General features: G+C 40.0%; 2 protein-coding genes across 4 annotated transcripts in view; both read right to left on the bottom strand.

The window, feature by feature from the left end:
- LOC311287272 (endoplasmic reticulum metallopeptidase 1-like) overlaps positions 1-5,935 on the bottom strand; it is a 32,219-nt gene extending 26,284 nt beyond the window's left edge. Inside the window, exons 1-4 of one of the 3 annotated variants that reach the window (XM_084403986.1) lie at positions 5,495-5,935; positions 3,767-4,059; positions 2,555-2,682; positions 767-872 (exon numbers count right to left, since the gene is read on the bottom strand). In XM_084403986.1, the coding sequence (XP_084260112.1) occupies positions 767-872; positions 2,555-2,682; positions 3,767-4,059; positions 5,495-5,796 (829 nt within the window). In that variant the 5' untranslated portion in view covers positions 5,797-5,935. Of the gene's footprint in view, positions 1-766; positions 873-2,554; positions 2,683-3,211; positions 3,669-3,766; positions 4,060-4,833; positions 5,176-5,494 lie in introns of those variants that run through there. The other 2 variants (XM_084403987.1, XM_084403988.1) reach the window with 2 other exon arrangements.
- A 3,809-nt stretch (positions 5,936-9,744) lies between these two features.
- On the bottom strand, positions 9,745-23,160 carry LOC311287599 (uncharacterized protein). The gene is made up of 7 exons (XM_084404531.1): positions 23,073-23,160; positions 22,369-22,686; positions 21,929-22,291; positions 21,536-21,622; positions 13,938-13,994; positions 13,775-13,849; positions 9,745-10,730 (listed from the first exon to the last, which is right to left on the bottom strand). Exons 1-7 carry the CDS (start codon positions 23,131-23,133, stop codon positions 10,696-10,698), a joined length of 996 nt encoding a protein of 331 aa, XP_084260657.1. The 5' UTR covers positions 23,134-23,160; the 3' UTR covers positions 9,745-10,695.
- Between the last annotated feature and the right edge of the window lie 484 nt (positions 23,161-23,644).

Genomic DNA, 23,644 nt, shown 5'->3' with positions numbered 1-23,644 from the left:
ATATATTCAAATGCATATTACTATAGAACCAATTCTTAATGCGCATGTGAATGCCATCAGCATTTATCACAGGTTCGCATCTAAAGTCTGTGTAGAGAGGATGGTGTCGTCTTAGCGGCCCCTAATTTAATTTAATAACAAATGATCGTTGCGACGGAAGCGAATCAATCAAAACAAACTTTAGCTGAAAATAACTTTATTAAAGAACCTCTATAAAACCAAAACAATCTCTGTTACCATAAATTATACGTTTATCTCTGTAAAGTTGCTTTGAAACAATCTACATTGTTAAAAGCGCTAAATTAAGATGACTTGACTTGACTTGACTAGAAGTGTCACAGATCAGCCAGGCTCTCTCAGGCTACGTTTACGTTTGTTTAGCTATTTCATATGCAAAGATGTCAGCCAATCACAGCAGTGGGCGTTTACATTGAAGTCTCACAGCCAATAACAGCAGTGGGCGTTTACACTGAAGTCTAACAGCAGCCAATCACAGCAGTGGGTGTTTACACTGAAGTCTCACAGCAGCCAATCACAGCAGTGGACAAAACCTTTAAGATATTCAGGTCTAGAAACCACTTTTACAATGAAGCTTCTTCATTTATCCCAGTTTTTCAAGACCATATAAATCCTGGGGTGAAGGCCGAGAACCGTTGTGACACGAGATGAGGTGAATCTCTTTAACTCTGGCACTTGTTCTACAGTGCAGATTCTCCTCCTGAAGGTGTTCAGCTCTGATTCACACATGTGTGTGTGGACTGTTTACCTGTCTGAAACACCATCTCTTTCCCTCCCAATCCTGCTGAATCCAGGTTCACAAACGCTCGCACCTGCTGAGCCCAGGGATGCTGGGTAATGAAGCCGTGACTCCCCTGAGAGAGAGGCAGATGTTAACAGAGATCAAACTACACTTTAACATGCATGTGTGTGGCAAACACACTGTGAGACCATGAATGATGAAAGTAATGTGAGCAATTCACATCAAACCGCCTGAACACATATCACTAAGATAATCACATGCTCGCTGAGGTCATCCTGCTTGGACAACTTCTGCCCCCGTCATCCAGGCCAGCTCCCGTCACTCCCTCTGTCTGCTGGCTATCTGATGTTCTACGCCAACATCACTCTAAACAGAGTGGAAGTGACACAAATCGAAAGATCCTACTGACCTTGGTCTTTATCAATCCCCCTCCTATCTTCCTTCGCTGCTAATATCTCTACTGCTAAAATGACGATCACAACAAAATGAACAATTCTTCTGACTCACGCAACAAAATGACACGCACATCTTAACAGCTAACACACACATTCTCCCCTCTTTCTCTCTGCTCTCAGAGGCAGAAGTATCCAAACTCATCCTTTCCAATCACCCCACTAACTGTCCGCTTGATCCTATTCCCACTAATCTACTTCAAGCCATTTCTTCCTCAGTTGTACCTGCACTTACTCACTCATATCAACACTTCTCTTCACACTGGTATCTTTCCCACAGCATTTAAGCAGGCTAGGGTAACCCCAAAGCTTAAGAAACCCACTCTAAATCCAGCATTTCCAGAATATTACAGACCGGTATCCCTTCTTCCATTCGTTGCTAAAACACTTGAACGAGTTGTTTTCAAACAGATCTCTGCCTTTCTTACACAGAACAACAAGTAGTCTAGCTTCAAAGGCGACACTCTACTGAGTCTGCCCTGCTCTCGGTTATTGAAGCTCTGAGACTGGCAAGAGCAGCTTACAAATCCTCAGTCCTCATCCTCCTGGATCTGTCTGCTGCCTTTGACACAGTTAACCACCAGATACTCCTGTCAATCCTAAAGATAAAGGGCATCTCAGGAACCGCACATCAGCGGTTCAAGTCTTACCTCTCAGGTAGGTCCTTTAGGGTGTTGTTGAGGGGTGAGGTGTCTAAGACCCAACATCTAGCTACTGGAGTGCCTCAGGGCTCAGTGCTGGGACCACTTCTCTTCTCCATCTACATGACATCACTAGGATCTGTGATTCAGAAACATGGCTTTTCCTATCACTGCTATGCTGATGACACACAACTCTACCTCTCATTCCAGCCTGATGATCCGACGGTAGGTGATCGTATCTCAGCCTGCCTGACAGATATTTCTGGCTGGATGAAAGACCACCACCTTCAAAAAAAACTTGCGAAGGCAGAGCTGCGTGTAGTCTCTGCCAACCCAACACTACACCATAACTTCTCCATTCAGCTGGGTTCATCATCCATAACTCCATCAAGGTCAGCCAGGAACCTTGGAGTTGTAATTGATGATCAATGGAACTTCACAGACCACACTGCTACAACTGCTTGGTCCTGCAGATTTGCCTTATACAACATTAGGAGGATCAGGCCCTTCCTATCAGAGCATGCCACACAACTCCTTGTCCAAGCTGGGAAGGGTCACAGTACTTACATATTGTTGTCCTATTGTTAGTTTAACTGCTTCTATTGCTCTCCTCATTTGTAAGCCGATTTGGATAAAAGTGTCTGCCAAATGATTAACTGTAACTGTTAATGTCAAAGGTCAGCCGTGCCGTGACCTCTCACCAGCAGCCCGATCTCCTCTGCCCCGTTGAACAGGAAGATGACGCCGTGTTTGAGTGGTGTGGAGAGATTAGCTAGAGAACGTAAAACCTCCAACATCACTGAACAGCTGACGGCGTCATCACTGGCTCCTGAAACACATGCACACACACGTTATTGATCACACAGTACCTGCAGTTATTACTGATACACTAGAGCAGGGGTGTCCAAACTCAGTTCTGGAGGGTTTAGCTTTAGCCTGCCTCCACACACCTACCTGGAAGTTTCTAGAATGCCTAGTAAGACCTTGATTATCTGGTTCAGGTGTGTTTAATTGGGGTTGGAGCATTACTCTGCAGAACAGTGGCCCTCCAGGAGCAGGATTGGACATCCCTGCACTAGAGTAAAGCATGCGCACAAATATAGAAACATGATTCAAAGAAAACAATAAAACATGCTATGGATACAAATACATAAAACCATTAATTATAGGCAAAATGCTGATAACGCAGAAACAAAAATACAATTTAATCCTGTCAATCAAATGCATTCAAATCATAACTGACTGGGATTTAACATAAATCCAGACATGAAAGAACAACAACACTGTTGTGAAACTCAAACAAAATCACATTCTGACTAAAACCACAACACCAATAGGGGTTATGCGTGTGACGTCACCATTGTGTGTGACTGCAGTCTCCCGCGTCTCATGTTTCTCCTCAATCTTCTGAGAAAAAGACTCTGTTAGTTTCAACAGGAATTTCAACAGTGTCTCAAACTGCTCAAATTTGCAATAAAAGGTTAGAGATCTCATTATAAATTCCATCATTTCCATTAATCTCCAAATTCAGTATACAGCTCCAGACTCTCACCGGATCATGACGAGAGACTCATTTGAGACATTTTGTCTCCCACTTAAGGAGAAACAAATATAAATACTTAATGTGACTCTCAATTATGTTTAATTTCAAGTCTCAAGTAACATTTTATTAACTCTTTCACCTAATGAAGCTTCATAATTCTCACTGCAGGAAACTAGGAGCAACATATTGATACTTAAGACACAAATATTGTATCAAAGTTGAAACTTAAATGAGACGTAACTGAGATCTAATTCTCACAAACCCTAAAGGAGGAATTAAGGAAGAAACATAACTCTATTAAAGCACAAACTCAAGAGTCTCCTGAGGAGAACGCCAGCATGATGATGTGTGAAGCGTTGTAGAAACACACCTGGGCTGTCGGCCACCGTGTCGAAGTGGCAGTTAGCGAGCATGAAGTGCTGCGCGCCGCTCTTGGGCTCGAGCTTGACGGCGATGTTGGTCAGCCGGTCGTAGCGTCTGATGGAGCTGTAGTATTCGATGGTGCCGCTGGGCCGCTGGACGTCCACTGTGATGGAGTGAGAGCCAGCTTCACTCTCAGACCGGATCTGCTCGATCTGATCCTGAAGGTAGTTCACCGTGATCTCGATCTCTGGGCTTCCCAGGGTCCGCGGCCCGACGCTGGTGATCTGATCCAAATGCATCCTGATGCACATCATAACACATAACTTTACACACATGAGCACAGGTCTACTGCTCTGTTTTTATTTTACTGTTATTATTATAGTTTTGTTCCTATCGAGTTATTTCAGTGAAGCCAAGGTTTATTGCACCTGTGTGCTCATTTTTTTTTATTCTGCTTTATTTATTCTTCTTTATTCTGCTCAATTCTATTATATTATGCTCTATTCTATCCTACTTTATTCTGCTGTATTCTACTCTATTCTATTCTAGTCTATTCTACTCTCTTCTATTCTATTCTTATCTACTCTATTATACTCTACTCTTTATTCTGCTATATTCTATTCTATTCTTTATGAATGTATGAAATATTCACAATAAGATGAAAAGCATTAATTTAGAAACATGAGTTTTCATTTAATGCTAACTTTAAGCATCATTAGTAGAGATATCTGCAGTATGACATATAAAAATAATACTGCAAATAGCCTCTTATTTTAATGTTCATCAACTGTTAATAGTTTAACATTACAGCGTCAGCATGTTTTAATATTTTGCCCTGTCTAATCTAGGGATGCATTGAATCCAGATTTTTGGGGTTCGGCCGAATACCGAATCCACTGGTTAAGATTCTGCCGAATGCGAATACCGAATCCTACTCCCAAACTCAGTCCATTAACACAGTAAACACATTAATGAAGTAAACAACGTCCACAGCAGTGTAACCTATTTTTCATTTTATTTTAAATAAAAAGAATAATGGTCGTATGGTGAACGCAGGTTTTTGCCGAAGGCTACCTGAAGATGCTGCATTTTGGCTGCTGTCTGTAGAATTCCTTCAAGCACAACTCGTATTTCGGTTTCATACGCAAAGGTTTTAACAGCGGCGATGATGTGTATTGTTTATGGTCCTTGCAACCACGAGACAAATAGGCATTGCAAATTGAACATGTTGCTCGACTTGAATCGCCTTCTTTTGAATGTACTGCCAAACAACTATTTTTTCTGCTCACGATCGAGTTCCACTTTCACTTTCGTTTTCTCACTGCATTTTAACGGTCCACATGCGTAATCAACGGCGGCGTGACGTCGACCAGCGCGTATAGCGAAGCCTATGGATCGGTTCGGTGGAAAAGAAACTCTAATGTTCGACAGACACCGAACCCCGTCAAAAAAAGGTGCATCCCTAGTCAAATCATACCCAAACAGACATTAGGCCTACTGATGTTTCAAACCTCTTGTTATTAAGTTACAATGTATTAATCACTTAGGCTATATAATTTTACTATGGCTTGGAAGATCATTTTTTTTTTCTTGTTTTAAGTATACAGGGCATTGATTTAGATACTTTTTATTTTTTAATTAAAGTCATGCGCAACACAAAAATGAAAGTATATGATAATAGTGCAATACTATAGTAAAGGCACCTGATAGGCTGTACCATGGTAAAGTGTACTACCTGGCCCGGGTGGCGTTGAAGTGTCCTGTGCTTCTGCTGCTGATGATGAGCTGCTGGACTGAGATCAGAACCAGAACCCACATCAGACCCAGGAACCCGAGCAGCAGAACCACAGCGCAACTCTCGCGCAGAAACTCTCTCTTCACTGCCGGCTTGTGTTCGCGGCTCCGGGGGCCGTTCAGCGCGGCCTCCTCATCGCCACCGTCCGGCTCCTGGTTCTCCGGGTTCTGGTTCTGCTGGGCTCTGATTCTGAGGACTGGAGAGTCTCTCTCGCTCATCTGTATAATGTCTGGATTGCTCATTATGTTTAAGATCTGATGTCTCTCTGTTCAGAAACAAACGTATCATAAATCCTTCTTGAAAGCTTTTTTCTTCATTCTCCAATGACCGCGGATTCTTTATTTATTTTGTCTGGACACAAAGAGTTTGACAGAAAAGAGAAATAACGAGTGTTTTCTGTGTAGTAAGAGGGTGGAGTTAGTGACCTCTCCCACAAATGATTAACTCTTACTACACTGTTCAAATCATTTGTTTACAGTCTATAGTTCAAGCAGGACAGACACTATGGGGATTTCTCCAGGTTAGGTTACACAAACTTCTAGAAGGGGTGAGTGGGGCACAACCTAACGCGGGGCTAGTTGTCACTCTTGTTTTAAATACTTCCACACATGCTAGCATGACGAAAATTAGTGTAATATTTGCCATATGAACATGAAAAAAAAATTGCGCCAAAATTCATAAATCTTTGGAAGATATATATATATTTTTAAATATTTAACAAAAGTACAATTCTCATTATGTTAATTGTATCTCTATGGTTGGTGTTTATTTTAAATTAGACAAATCTGATATTATTTTAATCTCTAATATAGTTCGTACGGTTTAAATCCCAGCTCAGGCGGGGCATGTTGTCACACGTGCCGCGTTAAAATGATATAACTATTCTATTCTATTCTATTCTATTCTATTCTATTCTATTCTATTGATAAACCATGAGGAAAAAAAGTGAATAAAGACTGAGAGTCAATGTTCATAAATTATTTATGTTTCCAGTGTGTTCGTTGTCAAACTCAAAAAAAAAAAAAATATTAAAAAATTAAATTATATAAAAAGGCAATGATTGTATTTTGTATGACAAAATATTTTTTTTAGTTTGTCTTATACTGTATATATATATATATATATATATATATATATATATATATATATATATATATATATATATATATATAGGGGAGAGCGGGGTATGTTGTCACACTTTTCACACTGTCTAACATTTACTGAGCACCATACATCAAAATTGAAAGAAGGAAGTCTTGGGCACATATGTTGTATTCATAACATCTTCATATCTTATCTCATTACGGAGTTGTAGACTGTTGAATAGCGAGTGTGCACTTGTGACAATTTGCCCCATCGGCGGGTAAGTTGTCACACTAGGGTGGGTAAGTTGTCACACTAGATTATCTAAAAAATAAGAACACAACTACTTAATTGTGAATATTGATTTTAACTTTTAAACTCAAAACAGACCTGGAAATATAAACATCCGTGCCTGGAGAACCTGGAAAAACAATTATTTCAATCCAAATAATGCACATTTCAATTAAGTGGCAAAACCACTTTACTTTGAACTTTAAACTCAAACGTTCTATGACTTGCACATAGATCCTGATAACTGAATGGAATGCTGCAGATAACCTGCTTAACTTAACCTCTGAACAAAACAGATGCCCTGTATCTGACTAATCGGACTAATCTCCAGAGTCACAATTCTGACACACATAAATTGCCTGGCCTGAGGTGCAAGCATCATGGGCCCAATTGTTGCATTTTACACATTTTACGCATATGCTACTCTGAACAATGCCTGAACTTCGTATTTTGAGCACTTCTTGTGTTTTTTTTTTTTTGCCTCTTCACAATGACTCGCTTAAATTAGTCCTAATTTGTAAGTCGCTTTGGACAAAAGCGTCTGCTAAATGACTAAATGTAAATGTAGCTGCCTTGTTTTTCATAGGTCCAGATTTCTGCTTCCCTTTCTTTTGAAACAGCTTTTTGCTAGATTGAGACTTATTCTTTTCTATTTCTAGTTGCTGCTTCACTGGCGTGTCAGTAAGTATTGCTGATTTGCGTCGTTTTCTTCCTTTGCTGGCTGGTTTTCGGGGGCCATCTTTTGGATATGGCCGGATGTCCACTGGAGTTGGTAGCCCACTGTCAGCAATAGCATTGTTGGGTAAGGGTGAGCTGGTGATAGCAGAAGCAACTGGGCGTGCTAGGCAGGACAGGGTTGGTGCTGGGGCACATGTGACGACTTGCCCCAAAGTCATTGAGACAACTTGCCCCATATTGGCATGTGAGCTAATGTTGGCTAAATCTCAAGTTTAGCTCAACATATCACTTTAGCTAAAGTACCAAAAGACACGTTACTGTCTCCTCTATTTTGTGCAAAATAATAATTTTAAACATTCATACCTAACAAAGTTGTATTGCATAAAATGTAAAGGGATTTTTTTTTTACTTTTTAAGCAGAAAAATAAGAAAATTGTGCTAACCTCAGATTACAGTGATCTTGACCACATGTGAACAGGAAGTTGACTATAGAAGAAGAAGTCACATAAAGTGGCTATTTGATTTTTGAGATAGAGCCTCTAGTGTTGGAGTTATGGACAGTGTGACAACTTACCCGTGTGACAACTTACCCCGCTCTCCCCTATATATATATATATATATATATATATATATATATATATAATATACTTTTTTTTTTTTTTTTTTTATCAGATAGCATTTGAATCCGTCATATCTCATCATAATGTAGCCTACTCCACCTATGGGGCATGTTGTCACATTTCACTTCCATTCTTTCGGGGTATATGAAGTAAAAAGTATACACTGTATTAATAAAAGGAAAGGAAGTTTAAAATCCACAAACGTAAGAAGCCGCATGAAGCTGAAGTGTGAGGAAGTTACTCAGATGGTTTCAAAATATCTTCTCTTGCGTTCAACAGAAGAAAAACTCAAGCCGGTTTGGAACGACATATGCTTGTATACATGTTCAACAGGAGGATGTTTTTATATTCTATAATAAAACACAGCATGGTAAAAGTAGGCTAGTATATATAGGGGAGAGCGGGGCACAAAGTAACGCTTTTTGACTTTATCAGTTTGTGTAAATCTACTTACAGTTCAGAGTATTTATTTTTTCCCACATTAATTTCCCACATGTCTAGTACAATTATGTGTTTTTGTTAGTATATACTTTTTTCTTGATATACCCCGAAAGAATGGAAGTGAAATGTGACAACATGCCCCATAGGTGGGGTACATTGTAACATGTGTGGGGTACATTGTAACATGACCATATGACAGCTTAAAATGTTATCTGATCTAATAAAAAAAATATACAAAACAAACTAAAATATTTTCTAAATAAAATACAATTAAAAAACTTTTTCATATAAAATAATGGCAATTTTTAATAATTAAATATAAACTCATTTTTGAGTTTTGACTACGAACACATGAAAACACAGCTATACAACATAGTTCAAAACAAATAAATAATTAGTAATTTCTGAACATTGACTCTCAGTCTTTATTCACCTTTTTCTCACGTTTTCTCAATAAAATTAATAAAAGTATAGAATATAATTGCATATTTCTAATAGGGGCACATTGTAACCCAGTGTTTCAACATGCCCCGCCTGCACAACTGGGATTTAAACCCTGCTAGTGTCTTCTGCTAGTTAGCGAAGCATTAAATAACTATCTCAACTGTTAAATAACATCTTGGAGATTAAAATAATATCAGATTTGTCTTATTTTAAATAAACACAAAAAATAGAGATTAAAAATTAACTTAAGTAAGAAATTTACTTTTGCTATGGTTTAATAAATGTTTATGGATATCTTCCAAAAAAATAATAATTTTGGCGGAATTTTTTTTCTATATAAAAGTTATAGTTGATATGGCAACTAGTAAATACACCAAGTTTCGTCATCCAAGCATGTGCGGAAGTATTTACAACAAGCGTGTTACAACTAACCCCGTGTTACGTTGTGCCCCGCGCTCCCCTATATATATATGTGTATATATATATATATATATATATATATATATATATATATGTGTGTATATGTATGTATGTAGCAGAGCGGGCGCGGCGTTGACTCAAATTGATATAACATTGGGCGGAACAACAATTTATACCCATGCTCAATACAGTTTATTATTTCCGACAACGCCACTTGGGGAATTTCGCCCCAAGAATTTAATATAACCTCTAAGCTAAGGCACACACAGATCCTAACCACAGTTGGAGTCAGAGACATAGGTGATTGAAAACACTCATTTTATTAATTGTTAAAAGACAGTTCTTTTTTTATAAAAGGTGTTGACCAGCAATCACTCCCTTCAATTTATTAAGTTCTAGAGTTGGCTGCAGAGGAACCTGGGCATACCCAAGGGGCAGTTTCAAGATATCACCTCTATGAAGAGCACTCCATTCAATGCACAAACACACCAGCACAGCACACACTCCACGACTCATGCCAGAGAAGACCACGACTGCAGTGAGACCCTACCACCTAATTGGTCACGCGTCTGCCCCCGGGTGCCCAGGCCCTGCCAACAAACAAAAGGAAAAAAACATTAAAGAGCAGTGTTATGCAAAACAAAATAACAAAAAAATAATGAAAATTATCATACAATTCCAGGGCGGAACCAACTCCTTGGTCCCGACCTGATCGTCACCTAACAAACCCAAAAATAACAAAGAAAAATCACATAAATACAGCAGTATAATTCAATCACAAACAATAAATTAAAAAAGTATATAAATTTACAAATACAATAATTGGATTCGAAACAATCACACAGATTCAAAAGTACTCAATCTTTGAAGATAATAGAATAAGTAAAGAAATAAACGAGAAAAGGGAAATAACAAAAACTCAAAACATATCACGAAAACAGAGTCACCGTTCACCGGAAACAGTTCACTTGAAATGGTTCACTCGAACAGCTCACTTAGAACGGTTCACTCAAGACGATTCAATCAGATGTTTCACTCGAGACGGCTCGCTCGTGACAGAACAACACACACCAAAAACTGAACAAAACAGAACCAAAACAGAACAGCAGCTGATGAGGCCCAGCACGGACAAAGCCTTATGACGAAGCACAGAGCCGATAATGCTCATTCAGAAATTCGATACCGTCCGTTGCGCATGCCTAAAAACAAACAGAAAGTGTTACACTGAGAGTTCTTCATATATATATATATATATATATATATATATATATATTTTCAGATCACAAAGATTGCTATCAATCTTCCCCCTTTCCCTGCAAACGAAGGCCCAGGTGATCTGTCCACACTCACTCACTCACACACACACACACACACACACACACACACACACACACACAAAGACACACACTCACCCACAAACGCTTTCTTTTCATGTAATGTAGGATAGAAATATTCTTTTAATGTATGCATATTCCTATATTCATGTGTGTGATTAGTTTTGCTTTATAATAGAGGTGTGACTGTCTAATGCGTAGCCTTGAATCATAAATGTTCTGGTTTAACCCTCTGGAGTCTGGGGTGTTTTTGGGTCCTTGAGATGTTCTGACATGCCCTGACATTTGTGCTTTTTTCAGTTGCTTATAAACATATTAATGGCAGAAAAAAATACACTCTATTTAGCACAAACAGGACTACCATAATATGTGAGCCACATGTATGTACATGTTTTCATTTTTGAGAGAATAATGTTTATGCATGGTTATTGAAAAACCCTAAAATGAAAGTTTCTGAAATAAGGCCATAAAACACATACTAAATATGTGTCAATCAGACTTTTGACTAATGGATGTCCTCGCCTAGAGTTTTTTCTTCAAAATGATGTGAAAATCATCCTGCCTAATCATTCACATAAAACGATACATTGATTTAAGTTTTGCGAAACACTTTTAGTTTGGAAAGCCAATATGCGGATGGGGCGTAAACGATCCAACAGCATCATGCATATTTAGTAGTTCACACCTGATGAGACAATGTCCCTGCATACTTAATGAGCCATTCATTGAGGTGTGTCACCTATAGCTAACTTAAATATACGAGCTTGATAAAAATGATCATTCTAGAAGAAAATTTCAGATGGCATTTAGAGGCTTTTGCATCTGAACTCTTCATATATATATATATATATATATATATATATATATATATATATATATATATTATATATATTTATATATATATATATATATATATATATATATATATATTATATATATATATATATACACACTACCAAATTGGTTCACAGTTGAAGGCATCGCATTTATTATTATTTTTATTTATTTTTTCACAAATTGTGCTTGCAAATTCTATAATATCCAAGGTAAACATGTCTAGTAATTGTGCAGTTAATTCTCATATTGTATTTTCAGTTTTGGAATATTTATCCTCTCCCCAAATTTGTCACTAATAAAACACAATACAAATTATTTAAAGAAAAAAATTATATTTACTTGTTTACATCTACCTTATAAATATATACAGGGTGGGCCATTTATATGGATATATATATAATATATGGATGATATTAAAGTCATGTTTGTGGCACATTAGTATATGAGAGGGGGCAAACTCCTCAAGATGGGTTTGCCCCCTCACATATACTAATGTGCCACAAACAGGACTTTAATATCACCAAACATTCCCATGTTATTACGGTGTATCCATATAAATGGCCTACCCTGTATTTTTTATTAAAAAGGTTACAATTACAACAATTCAAGTGTAATCCTTCTTTTTTGATAATTTTTGATATTTTCATCTCAGTATAGCAGTAGAGTTTGCTAAAAGCTGTTCATTCAATACAGCAGTATTTGAAAATCGTTAATATTTTGTAAAATTACATTTATATTTGCATTTATGTCAAAACCTAGACACTTTATTTCAACATATTTCAGTTGATTTTACTCATCTCAGTATAGCAATACAGTTTGCTAAAACATCATCATTCATTCATTCACACACGCGATTTAAATTTAAACTGTCTTTTTGTGAGCTGTGGTAAACAGCGCGCATCTCTGCCGTTCATTCATTCATAAACAGAAACCCGATTACTACACCATAAATGAAAAAAACTTACTACACCATTCCTCAGCTCGCTCCTCGATATACGCTCTACTGAGGGACATTTTCCATTATTATTATTCCTCACAGCGCTGTGAGACGGTGTAAATAAGTTCGCACACACATAGTTCGCCGACCATAGACTGTAAACACACATATACACGCAATGTTTTGACACATGGAGCTTGCATAAATGCACGGATTTACTCCAAAACATATATCTGAGCATCTCTATCATGGATCGTCGACTACAGAAGAGATTTGGAGGTGTTTTTGATGAAGATGAAGAGGAGCTGCGACGAAGAACAGCAGAAAGTAATAGGATATTCATTATAATTATCAGTTTATTGCAATTTATTTGAGAAAAAAACACAATTTGCAATTACAAATGTTCTAAAACATTTATTGTTTTCTTTTTATATATTTTATACATTAGTTTGAAAACGATCACTTCTGGAATGTTTATACATGTAGTGAGAAATCACTGTTTTTGCTCTTAGAATTGTTCAAAATAAAGGGAATTTTGTTCAAATGTTCAAATGCTGTGCTGAAATCGTTTTTTTTCTTGTGTAGTTTGAAGGGCAGAACAGTTCTGAATTGATATACATGTATGTAGTAGGCCTATGCAGTGTTTACTCCTTATGTCAAGGTGTTGGGTGCCAGGTGTCCATTTGGAGTCTCCAAATTGCATTTTGGAAAGGACGCCTATACTTTTCTTGAATAAAAGCTTACAGAAACTACATTTTTGGGAGTATCATCCTCAAATTTGAATCTAAACATGGTCAGACATTCAGTTTTATCTTTATGGTGTTTTCAGGCCCTTAACATAAAAGTCTGATAATTTTTTTCCCTAAGTGAATTTAATTCAAAGAAATTGCGAGTCACTTTCATGTAAATTTGACCTTGTTTTATTCTGTTCCTATGCTACTTTGAGTTATAATGACTCTTGTGTAACTAAGTTTCAAGTGTCTAGTTTAAAAAAAATCAGAGTTATGAATGTGGACCATAGGGTTTAAGAGCTACAGACATTTGTATTTGGGTATGTCATTTTCTGAAAATTCTCAAAAATAGGGGCGCTGGTTAAGAGGTTAATTGTTGTAAAGGAGTAAATCTGAAAACTCACCAGCTCTTTTTCTGCAGATCAGCCAGAGAAGAGCAAGAAGGAGAACAGCGACTGCAGCGACAGAAATCACTATGACTGAAGAAGAGATCGAGCACAGAGTCAGAGACGGACAGGGCAGATTGGGGACAATTATAGACAAAGACAAAAGACTGTGATCATGTACCTTTTGTGTTTTTCTTCGAATTATCCTGAGAGTCTGTGACTGGTGTTGGTGTATCAGCTTGAGGAAACAAGGATGAATGTTAGTTGAGATGCATCAACTCAAGCTCAAGCTCAAACCCCTGCCCCTTTTGTCTCAAAATGTATTGTGCCCCTCTCTGATAAATGTAAATAATAATTATTATTAAAATAAATATTATAATAAATAACAATACACTTATAAACCATTGCAACGAACAATAATAATAATACAAACAAATATTATTATTTTTTTATTATTTTTTTGGCGGAAGCATTTGGCGGAGGTGAAGTGGCAGTAGGCGGAGTTCTTTTTTTCAGCGCTATGTACGCAGCAGCAGTTCGCCGCGAGTCTTCAAACTGCACGGGCAGCAGGTAACATTAAGCTAATACGGAAAAGTTACAATTATCATACCATGCTACTGTAAAAGTTGCGGCAGCATGTGAGTTATGCTTAACAATCATAAAAGTATAACTCAATTTCAGCCGCATTCTGAGTCTGACAATGTCATTCGTTTTTGTCCAGGCCATAGCAAACGTAATTAGCTTGGGGAAATGCATCTAGTGAAAGGAAATTTCGTCCATGAAAAAGTCCATGTCCAGCTCTAAATTGTAAGGAATTTATATCTTTGATTTCATAGTACACTTTACAATAAGGTTCATTTGTTTATTATTCATATTAACTAACATTAACTAATCATGCAAAACAACTAAAAACATTACAGATCATGTACAAAGTAAAAAATCATCAATTGCCAGAAAGTATCCAAGGGTTGTTCACAGAAAGAGAATGCCAACATGACTTAAGGGGAACTTGTACAGTTCAAAAAGAACATAGGACCAATGCAAAATACCATTGTATTTCAGTTAAAGGTGTAAATCTATGGAATAGCTGTCATGAGGAATTAAAAATATGTGGGGCTAAAATATAAGTTAAAGAAACTATTTAAAAAATAATGCACTGAAACTATATGAAACCATTTAAAGAATGATAAATGAACAAGCTGCTTTTGTTGTATTTGCATTGTGCAATGGTATTGCATAGGAAATACTAATTTTTTGTATTCTGTTTATATTTGTTTGTCAACATAATGATGTAAGACAATAATTATTTTTATTTTTATTTTTTATTAAAATATGAGATGTTTTAAAAAGGTAGGCATTATAAGCAAGAGCTTCAGCCTACACCTGTTTCAGACTGTGCTGTTGTTTGTTAGCTCAACTGTGTCTGAAACTAAACTAAACATTTGTTAGGCTACTGTAGGCCTATTTGTTAATCTTAGTTATTAATAATACAACTTTTAATTGTTTGTTCATGTTATGTCACAGTCAGTGCATTAACTAATGTTAACAAATACAACTTTTGATTTTAATAATGTTTTAGTAAATGCTGAAATTAATATTAACTAAGATTAATAAATTGTGTAGAAGTTCATTATTAGTTCATGTTAATAAATGTAACTAATGAAACCTTATTGTAAAGTGTTACTGATTTCATGATAGCTAACAGTTTATTGAATACATAGGCCTACAATTTATAACATCAACATAACTAAACATGAATTCCTCATAATTAACGACTTGATTCTCTGTTTTGTTTGGTAATGTAAATAATAATTAGTTATATTATCATCATTTCCGAGAGGCTTTCTGACCTACTGCTGCTCTCCATCGAGTGAGATATTCCAAATAATTGTGAGGAAGTCATTAAAATCGATAAAACACAACAGACAGACGGATACTGCTTTAAATACAGGTGATTTATTTTAAAAATAAAAGTTTTTTAAAAAAAGTGCCCTTTTTGGTCCTTCCGCCCCTGCCCAGGAGGAGGTCTGTGCACGCCACTGGTGATGAACACCTGCTGTTAACAAGCAGAATCACTGAAGAAAAGAGAAACACAAGAACTACAACTGACTTCAGCCACAGCCTTATGCCGAGTTCACACTGAACGATATTAAGCCTGATTAAGCCTGATCCTGCTGTGTAAATGTGTTTTGACTGAAAACTACATCAGCGATGACCGACAGCCAATGAGAGAGCAAGATACAGGACAGCGGGATGTTCGGGGAGGAGTTATAGACTAGAATTTCAGCATTTTAAGAGATAAATTTACAATCATATCAAACAGAAATAAAGCACAAAACATTTGCTTGACCAGCAGCAACATTTTTTTTTTCTCGTTTTTGCTGCAAATCAGCGCACAAATAATTTGCAATCTTCTTGCAGGCTATTATTATTAATAACAATTTAGGTCTCACGCACGCGTGATCTTGCGTTGTTTCCTCATCACTTCTCGCGTGGGTTTGGTTGTGAAATGTAGTTTGCGGACCAGACAGAAGTTGTCTGCGATTCTTTCTTTTGTAAAGTCATGCAGTGTGAACACACACACACCAGCAACTGATTGTTACCCTGGATAGTCGTGCAGTGTGAAAAGAACAGTGACCCGACTACTGTGTGAACTCTGCATAATGCCAACATCTATGGTTTAGATGTTGATGTTTTATTGAAAATGTTTGGCCACCATTATGGTGACGGTAAAAGTGGTTGTTTGTTATTAATAATTGGTGGTGGTTGAGGAGATTCCTCCTTCTATGTAAAGCACTTTGAGTGCTGAGAAAAGCGCTATATAAATGTAATGAATTATTATTATTATTATTATTACATTAATAGTCTGTATTCACCAACAACACTTTCTTGCAACAAATCAGACATTCTGAATTTAGGTTTTTAAATACATAATGGGATTTTTAGACACACAGAGACACCAAGAATCAACATATTAATCCAAACAATGGTGACAACAATGCTCCAACAGCCCAAGCATACATACAGGCCTATATAATGGCGTGTAAAACTCATTTATAATTTATAATCAGCTCCATATCAGATTACATGTGATCAAGGGCTTAAAGCATTTCATTCAAACACACACGCAGTGGCTGCGTCCACTGCGACGATATGACAATGTCGACCCTGCGGGCTCGACTTGACATGTTCGACGCTGAAGCTGCACCTCCGCCTGGCTCTGCTGGACCGTGCAGTAAGAAGCGTCGCTCCCAGAGGCCACCGGAGCCTGCCATGGCCTATGAGCGCTCGCTGGAACCTTCCCCTCGAGCCTCGCTATCTCCTTTTCCGCTCTCCCTTATGGACGCACAGATGCCGGCCGCCGCCCTCACTGTTGCCGTTTTGGGAGATGAAGCGGTAGGAGACGCCATTGATGACAGCTGTTCCCTCTTGGCTTCAGGAAGTGAAGACTGGTCTGGATCTAACCCGGACCCAGCCCCTTCGCTCCAGGAGTCCGGTGGGACTCGGGCCAGTGTGGATGCCGAACTCATTCACCTCCTCACCAAGACCATCGGCCAACTCGGCCTCGAGTGGTCCCCGCCAGAGGAGCCCACGCCCAACAGGCTTTTTACCTGGCCACTGCCACGCGCCCGCCTCCAGGTCAGTGCCCTTCCTGCCAGAGCTCCACATCGAGCTCACGAAATCGTGGAGCGCATCATTCTCCGCGAGACTTCACTCCTCCGTCTCCTCAACGCTCTCCCAAGTGGACGGCGCCAGTGAGAAAGGATACAAGTCTATTCCCCCACGTGGAAGAGGCGGTAGCAGCGCACCTTTGACCGCCCTCTGCTGGATGGCGTGCAAAGGCTGCCCTCCCGTCTAAAGCTTGCCGGAGAGGCATCCTTGGTTGACGCTTGCAGACATGAGGGAGGCTGAGCGAGCCGTGTTTCTGAACGCCCCACTCTCTCCGTCCGGCCTCTTTGGCCCAGCTGCTTTCAGCGTGCCGCTGTGTTCAAGCATCGAGAGCGCGCTCACTGCACCGATACCTCAGATACAGGTTCACGAGCCCAGGCAGTGTGGCGACCGGAACCGAGAGGCCATTCTACCCCTAGCTATGCACGCAAAAGCATGGGAAGCTATTACGGGAGTGTCAGAATGGGTGCTGAATACAGCGGGGCTAAAGCGGGACTATTCGCTGCAATTCGCTCGCCGTCCTCCGCGCTTTCTAGCACGGGCCGAGACAAAAGTGAATCAAGAGGTAGCACACCTACTTCACGCAGAAATAGCAAAGCCACCGGCTATACCACCTTCCCAGAGCGAGTCAGGCTTCTACAGCCGGTATTTCCTTGTACCAAAGGAGGATGGGGCTCTCAGACCTATCTTAGATCTGAGATATTTGAACAAAGTTCTCATGAGGCGACCTTTCAAAATACTCACGACCAGACAAATCCTTGCGCAAATTCGCCCGAGGGACTGGTTTATCTCTTTCGATCTGAAAGACGCATACTTTCAGATTCAGATAATACCCCGTCACAGGCCAATCTTGAGATTTGCCTTTGACGGTCAGGCATATCAATACACCGTCCTCCCGTTTGGCCTGTCCCTAGCACGCCTTACATTTACGAAGTGCATGGACGCGGCTCTCGCTTCCCTCAGAAGTCAGGGCAAGCGAATATTGAACTATTTGGACGATTGGTTGATTCTAGCACAGTCGGAGATAGAATTAAATTCTCACAGAACGTTGCTTCTCAGCCATCTGGAAAACTTGGGTCTCACGGTCAATTGGACCAAGAGCTCATTACTGCCCAGTCAGACAGCCTCTTTTCTGGGGATAGAACTGGACTCTGTGTCTATGACGGCCCGCCTGTCGACATAGCGTGTGCGCCGTGTTCGAAACTTGGCTGCTTCATTCCGGACGGGCAGCCTTGTTCCCCTGAAAAAGTGCCTTCACATAAACTGTCTGGAGATGATAGTGGTCGAGAATGCGCTGAGGCACTTCCGCCCATGCCTGCGGGGCCACCATGTACTGGTTCGCATGGACAATATGTCAGTGGTGGCCTACGTGAACTGCCAGGGCGGTATCAGATCCCGAAATCTCAATGCTCTGGCGGAACGCCTCCTCGTTTGGGCTCAGCACTCCCTGCTCTCGCTGAGAGCCGCGCATGTGCCTGGTCGCCTGAACAGCGGTCCAGACAGATTGTCCAGGGACAACGTTCCTCCGGGAGAATGGTCCCTGCATTCTCAAACAGTCCAGCTGCTGTGGCGCCTTTTCGGCAAAGCGAAAGTCGACCTATTTGCGTCAAAAGACAGCGCTCATTGCCCAATGTTCTTTTCGAAGAACGAGGACGCGCTGGCCCAAGCATGGCCCAGCTGCCCACTGTACGCTTTTCCCCCGATCTCGCTGTTACCACATGTAATCAGGAGAATCAGGGAAGCTGGCCACTCGGTGCTCCTCATAGACCCGCGATGGGAGAACCAAATTTGGTTCCCGGAGCTGATGCGGCTGACGGACCTAGCCCCATGGCCAATTCCGGTGAGAAGGGATCTCCTCTCTCAAGCCGGCGGCTCGATTTGGCATCCTCATCCAGACCGCTGGTCTCTGCATGCATGGATAATAAATGGATACCCGTTGTCCTGCCAGAAGGGGTTGTGAACACGATCACGCAGTCTAGAGCTCCTTCTACGAGAAGGCTCTACGCGTCTAAATGGTCTGTGTTTACTAGCTGGTGCGCCGACAAAATAAGGGTAGGTGCGCCTACTGGATAAGGGCAGGACCCCTTCCACGCTCAAAGTATATGTTGCGGCGTTCACAGAGTCGACGCGCGGCCAGTCAATAGGAAGGAATGAGTTTGTCATCCACTTCCTTAGAGGAGCCAGGAGGATAAATCCCCCACGACCCCCGTCGGTTCCTATTTAGGATCTTTCTGTGGTCCTGGAGGCCATGAAAGCACATCCCTTTGAACCTTTACAGACCGTGGATCTGAAATAGCTTTCGCTCAAAACCGCTTTTCTGATAGCCCTGTCATCAGTCAAGCGTGTGGGTGACTTACACTCGTTATCTGTTAACGCTGCGTGTCTCCTGTTTGGACCTAATGACTCTAAAGTCATCCTCAAGCCGAGACATGGGTATGTCCCCAAAGTGCTTGGCACTCCCTTCAAAGCGCAGGTGATTACGTTATCGGCCCTATCAGGATCCGGTAGCGAAGTCGATGTTAACCTCCTTTGCCCTGTTAGGGCGTTAAGGCTTTCTCTCACGTGCTCCACCGCCTTCAGGCGCTCAGAGCAGCTCTTCGTTTCATTCGGTGGGCGCGCCAAGGGCCTTGCCACCTCGAAACAGAGTCTGTCCAGATGGATAGTGGACGCTATCGCGGCACCATATGCGTCTAAAGACCTGCAGTTCCCCTTGGGCGTCAGGGCTCATTCCACTAGAGGCATGGCCTCTTCGTGGGCTTGGTCCAGTGGGATTTCTATTCACAACATTTGTATGGCAGCAGGCTGGGCCTCCCCCTCTACATTTGTTAGGTTTTATAACCTAGAAGTTCCTGTCCTGCAGGCTAGACTTTTGTCAGTCTAAGTTACGAGTATGTTCTGCTCAGATTCGTTCGCGCACAGGCTATTCTCACATTAATCCTAGCTCCCCTGGTTGAGCTGCACTATAAGGGTAGATATTCCCTTCTCAGTATGGACTGGCTGTGCCACTCTGTATTCCCTGCCACATGATACTGTGTGCTTATGTACATGTACTGGCCCACTCAAGTTTGCCGTCTTATACCCACTAATCTGTGTCCCCCGGGTGTGCCCCTGGGACTATATGTGGTTGATGCTTGGCGCGCTCTGCGTTGACAAGGGGTAAGCAACTTACGCAATACGAGAGAACCTCTCGTAAGAGAACGTACTCGGTTGCTAACTTAACCTCGGTTCTCTCTAGAAGGGGGAACGAGTATTGCATAACCTGCCGTGCTCGCGCCTCGAGCTGGTCTCGCTTCAGTCGATGAAAACCAGGTAAGCATCTCCCGAGCCCGTCCTTTTATACGCTAAGTCACGCCCATTCTGTCGGGCTATGACGTGTGGGGCGCTTTAGGCATGACGTCACGCAGGGCTCAGTGGTAGACTACTGCGGTTGCCGCAGAGCAGCCAATGAGCAGCGCTAGTTAGCCCGATCTAGGTCTGCAAGCTACTGCAATGCGTTGACAATAAATACAAAATTAGGATAATTTTTGGCTTCAATATCTCAAGAAAAGATGACTTTACCCGTAGCGTAAGCAACTTACGCAATACTTGTTCCCTCTTCTAGAGAGAACCCAGATTACGTTAGTAACCGAGTACATTTTATATGTTAAACTTGTTGCTGAGCATTACGAGTGTACGGCTTATTTTGTGTTTCTCTCCTTTTTTTGTATATTTGTTTACTTTTACATGTATGTTTTTTTTATCATTTTGTGAGTGTATGAGCAGTATTTTATGTCTGTTTGGTGTTTTTCATGGATCTACAGTGAATGCGCTGCATGGATGAGCTCAACATATCGTCTTCATGTGACGCTTTCTGGGAGAATCGAGTGAAGGAACCGGAGTGTTATATGAACACACTACTCTCACTGTTTATACTAAACATGTCCTAGAATATGCATAAGTATGCTAATTGGGACACACCATAAAAGTCCATGAAATGAAACTAAAACAACAACTCAATGTGACAATCATAATGTAGAATATGACAGTCATATTTTGATGAGTTAACACTGAAGATAACTCTAGCATTATGCACTGAAAAGCACTGATGTGAGAAAGACAGTGATGATGTACCTTTAGAAACGTGTGTGTTTCTAGTTGAGGGATCCTGGGAGTGTGTGATGTGGACTAGATTCACTGCTGTCGTTGAATCAGCTTGAGCTGTGAAGATGAATGTTAGTTCAGAGGATTAATACTGTACAATATGACAATCATATTTTAACTTTGATCATCACATTACATAAAAAGTTAATATTTTTGTTGTCAAGTTTCAATTCCTTTATTATTTCCAGCATCACGTTTTGGACTGTTACTTCACTGCAGTTCATTAGTTTGAAGCAATGCTTTGAGTTACTCTTCTGTGAGAGTCAAAGAAGCTTTTGTTCCCTCAGTTTGTTCTGGTTCAGTGATACTGATAGACCTTAGTGTTACTGACATTATGAGGCTCTTCTAACACTGTTTTCTCACCTGAATACTTGACAGTGTATCTGACTGAGGTCTTGAGTTGATTTCCATGAGTAAGCTGACATCTCCACTCTCTGTTGTCATCTTCATTCAGGAGTGTTGTAGTCAGAGTGATGATACAGGGATCTGATAATGATGATATCTGATATCTGGAGTCTGTCTTCAGATCAACACCAGCCTGATTCACCCACAACAGCTCAAATCCCTTATAAAGAATCCAATCATCACAGGAGAATTCATCAAAATAAAATCCAGTATATGAATACAACTGACAGGAGAGAGTCACAGAGCGGCCTGGACTGATCTCAGTCTGTGAGGATGATGGTGATGATGATGATGATGATGATGATGATGAAGACACTGAAACTGAACACAAGAAAAAAATCACAGACTCTTCAATCATCATCTGAGTTTTTAAATTTACCACATAATCATAAACTTACCATGAAGAACATGCAGATAAACATCAGCATCATGTCCTTGTTTCTGTCCATTCACATATTGTTGGCAGCTGTATAATCCATAATCTTCTTCTGTGACGTTCTTGATGTTCAGAGAGCAGTCAGACTCCAGACTCAGTCTCTCATGTCTCTCTGTGTCTTTCTTCTTTATCCCTTCAGTAATCAGTTCAACTGTTGCTGAATGACTGTTATAGTAGGTCCATGTAGTTGATTTGCAGTCAGAAAGAGTTTTATTACAGGACAGACGCACATTTTCACCAGAACTGATGAACACATGAGCATCATCCACTCCACTGGTTCCTGAAACACAGTATATCTCAGTGATCATTATGATATATATTAATAAATGAAACATAAAACATACCAGCATAAAAAGCAGAAGTTTTAAATCATAGTCTTTATTCTCACTTAAAGCAAACACACTCTCCAGAATAAACTATTAGTCTTTATCAGAGAGCTGTTCAAATCACTGACACACTCTTAATATGAAGATAATTCTTCATCATCAGATGTTTGAGTGACACTATGTCCAGTATCAAGAATAATACAGTATGATCTGTGTGTATCAATACACAACTCTAAGATCACAACGTGAGTGTGTGCAAGAATAAACTGAGCATGTTCAAATGAACTGTTTCCAGACTAATTCCACTAAATGTCTTTAGAGAAAATACAGATTTCTTTACCTGTGAGAAGTGAAGAGAGAATGATCAGTCCCAGCAGACACAGATCACACTTATCAGCCATTTTGTGTTTCTGTCAGTCTTTCTCTTCATTATATATAGTTACAGCTCTTCCTCTACACATCATCAGCTCCTCCTCTGGTTATTCACTTCCTCTGTTCTCATGAAATGAGTGAATCTCATTTCTTTATTTTAGCAGTTTTCCACATGACGTTAAAATCTAGAAATAGGTACAATTATTCCTTTTTAGCAGCAAACTAATTTTATTACTAATAATGTCAAACGATCCCCATTCACATGGATCCGCGAAAACGACTTAAACGCTGGTTTCCAATATCCATGACTAACTTGTAGAAAATTAATATTTAAAGTATTTTGAAATGATTAACATCAGCTCCAGTGGTTAAACAGAAAGTATTTGCACACACTTCATGAGCGTCTGTAAAGCAGATATTAAATGTCTTCAGGAAGAGTTTCTACACATGGATTATAATGTTCTGCTTTACTCTCTCCAGCCCTGAGAAATAGATCAGATCCAGACTCCTTTATTAACACTACAAACACCAAACGCCAGT

This window comes from Rutilus rutilus (assembly GCF_951802725.1).
Source record: "Rutilus rutilus genome assembly, chromosome: 1".
Classification (NCBI taxonomy): domain Eukaryota; kingdom Metazoa; phylum Chordata; class Actinopteri; order Cypriniformes; family Leuciscidae; genus Rutilus; species Rutilus rutilus.
The sequence above is the reverse complement of the archived record's forward strand: the minus strand, read 5'-3'. Positions and strand labels throughout refer to the sequence as shown.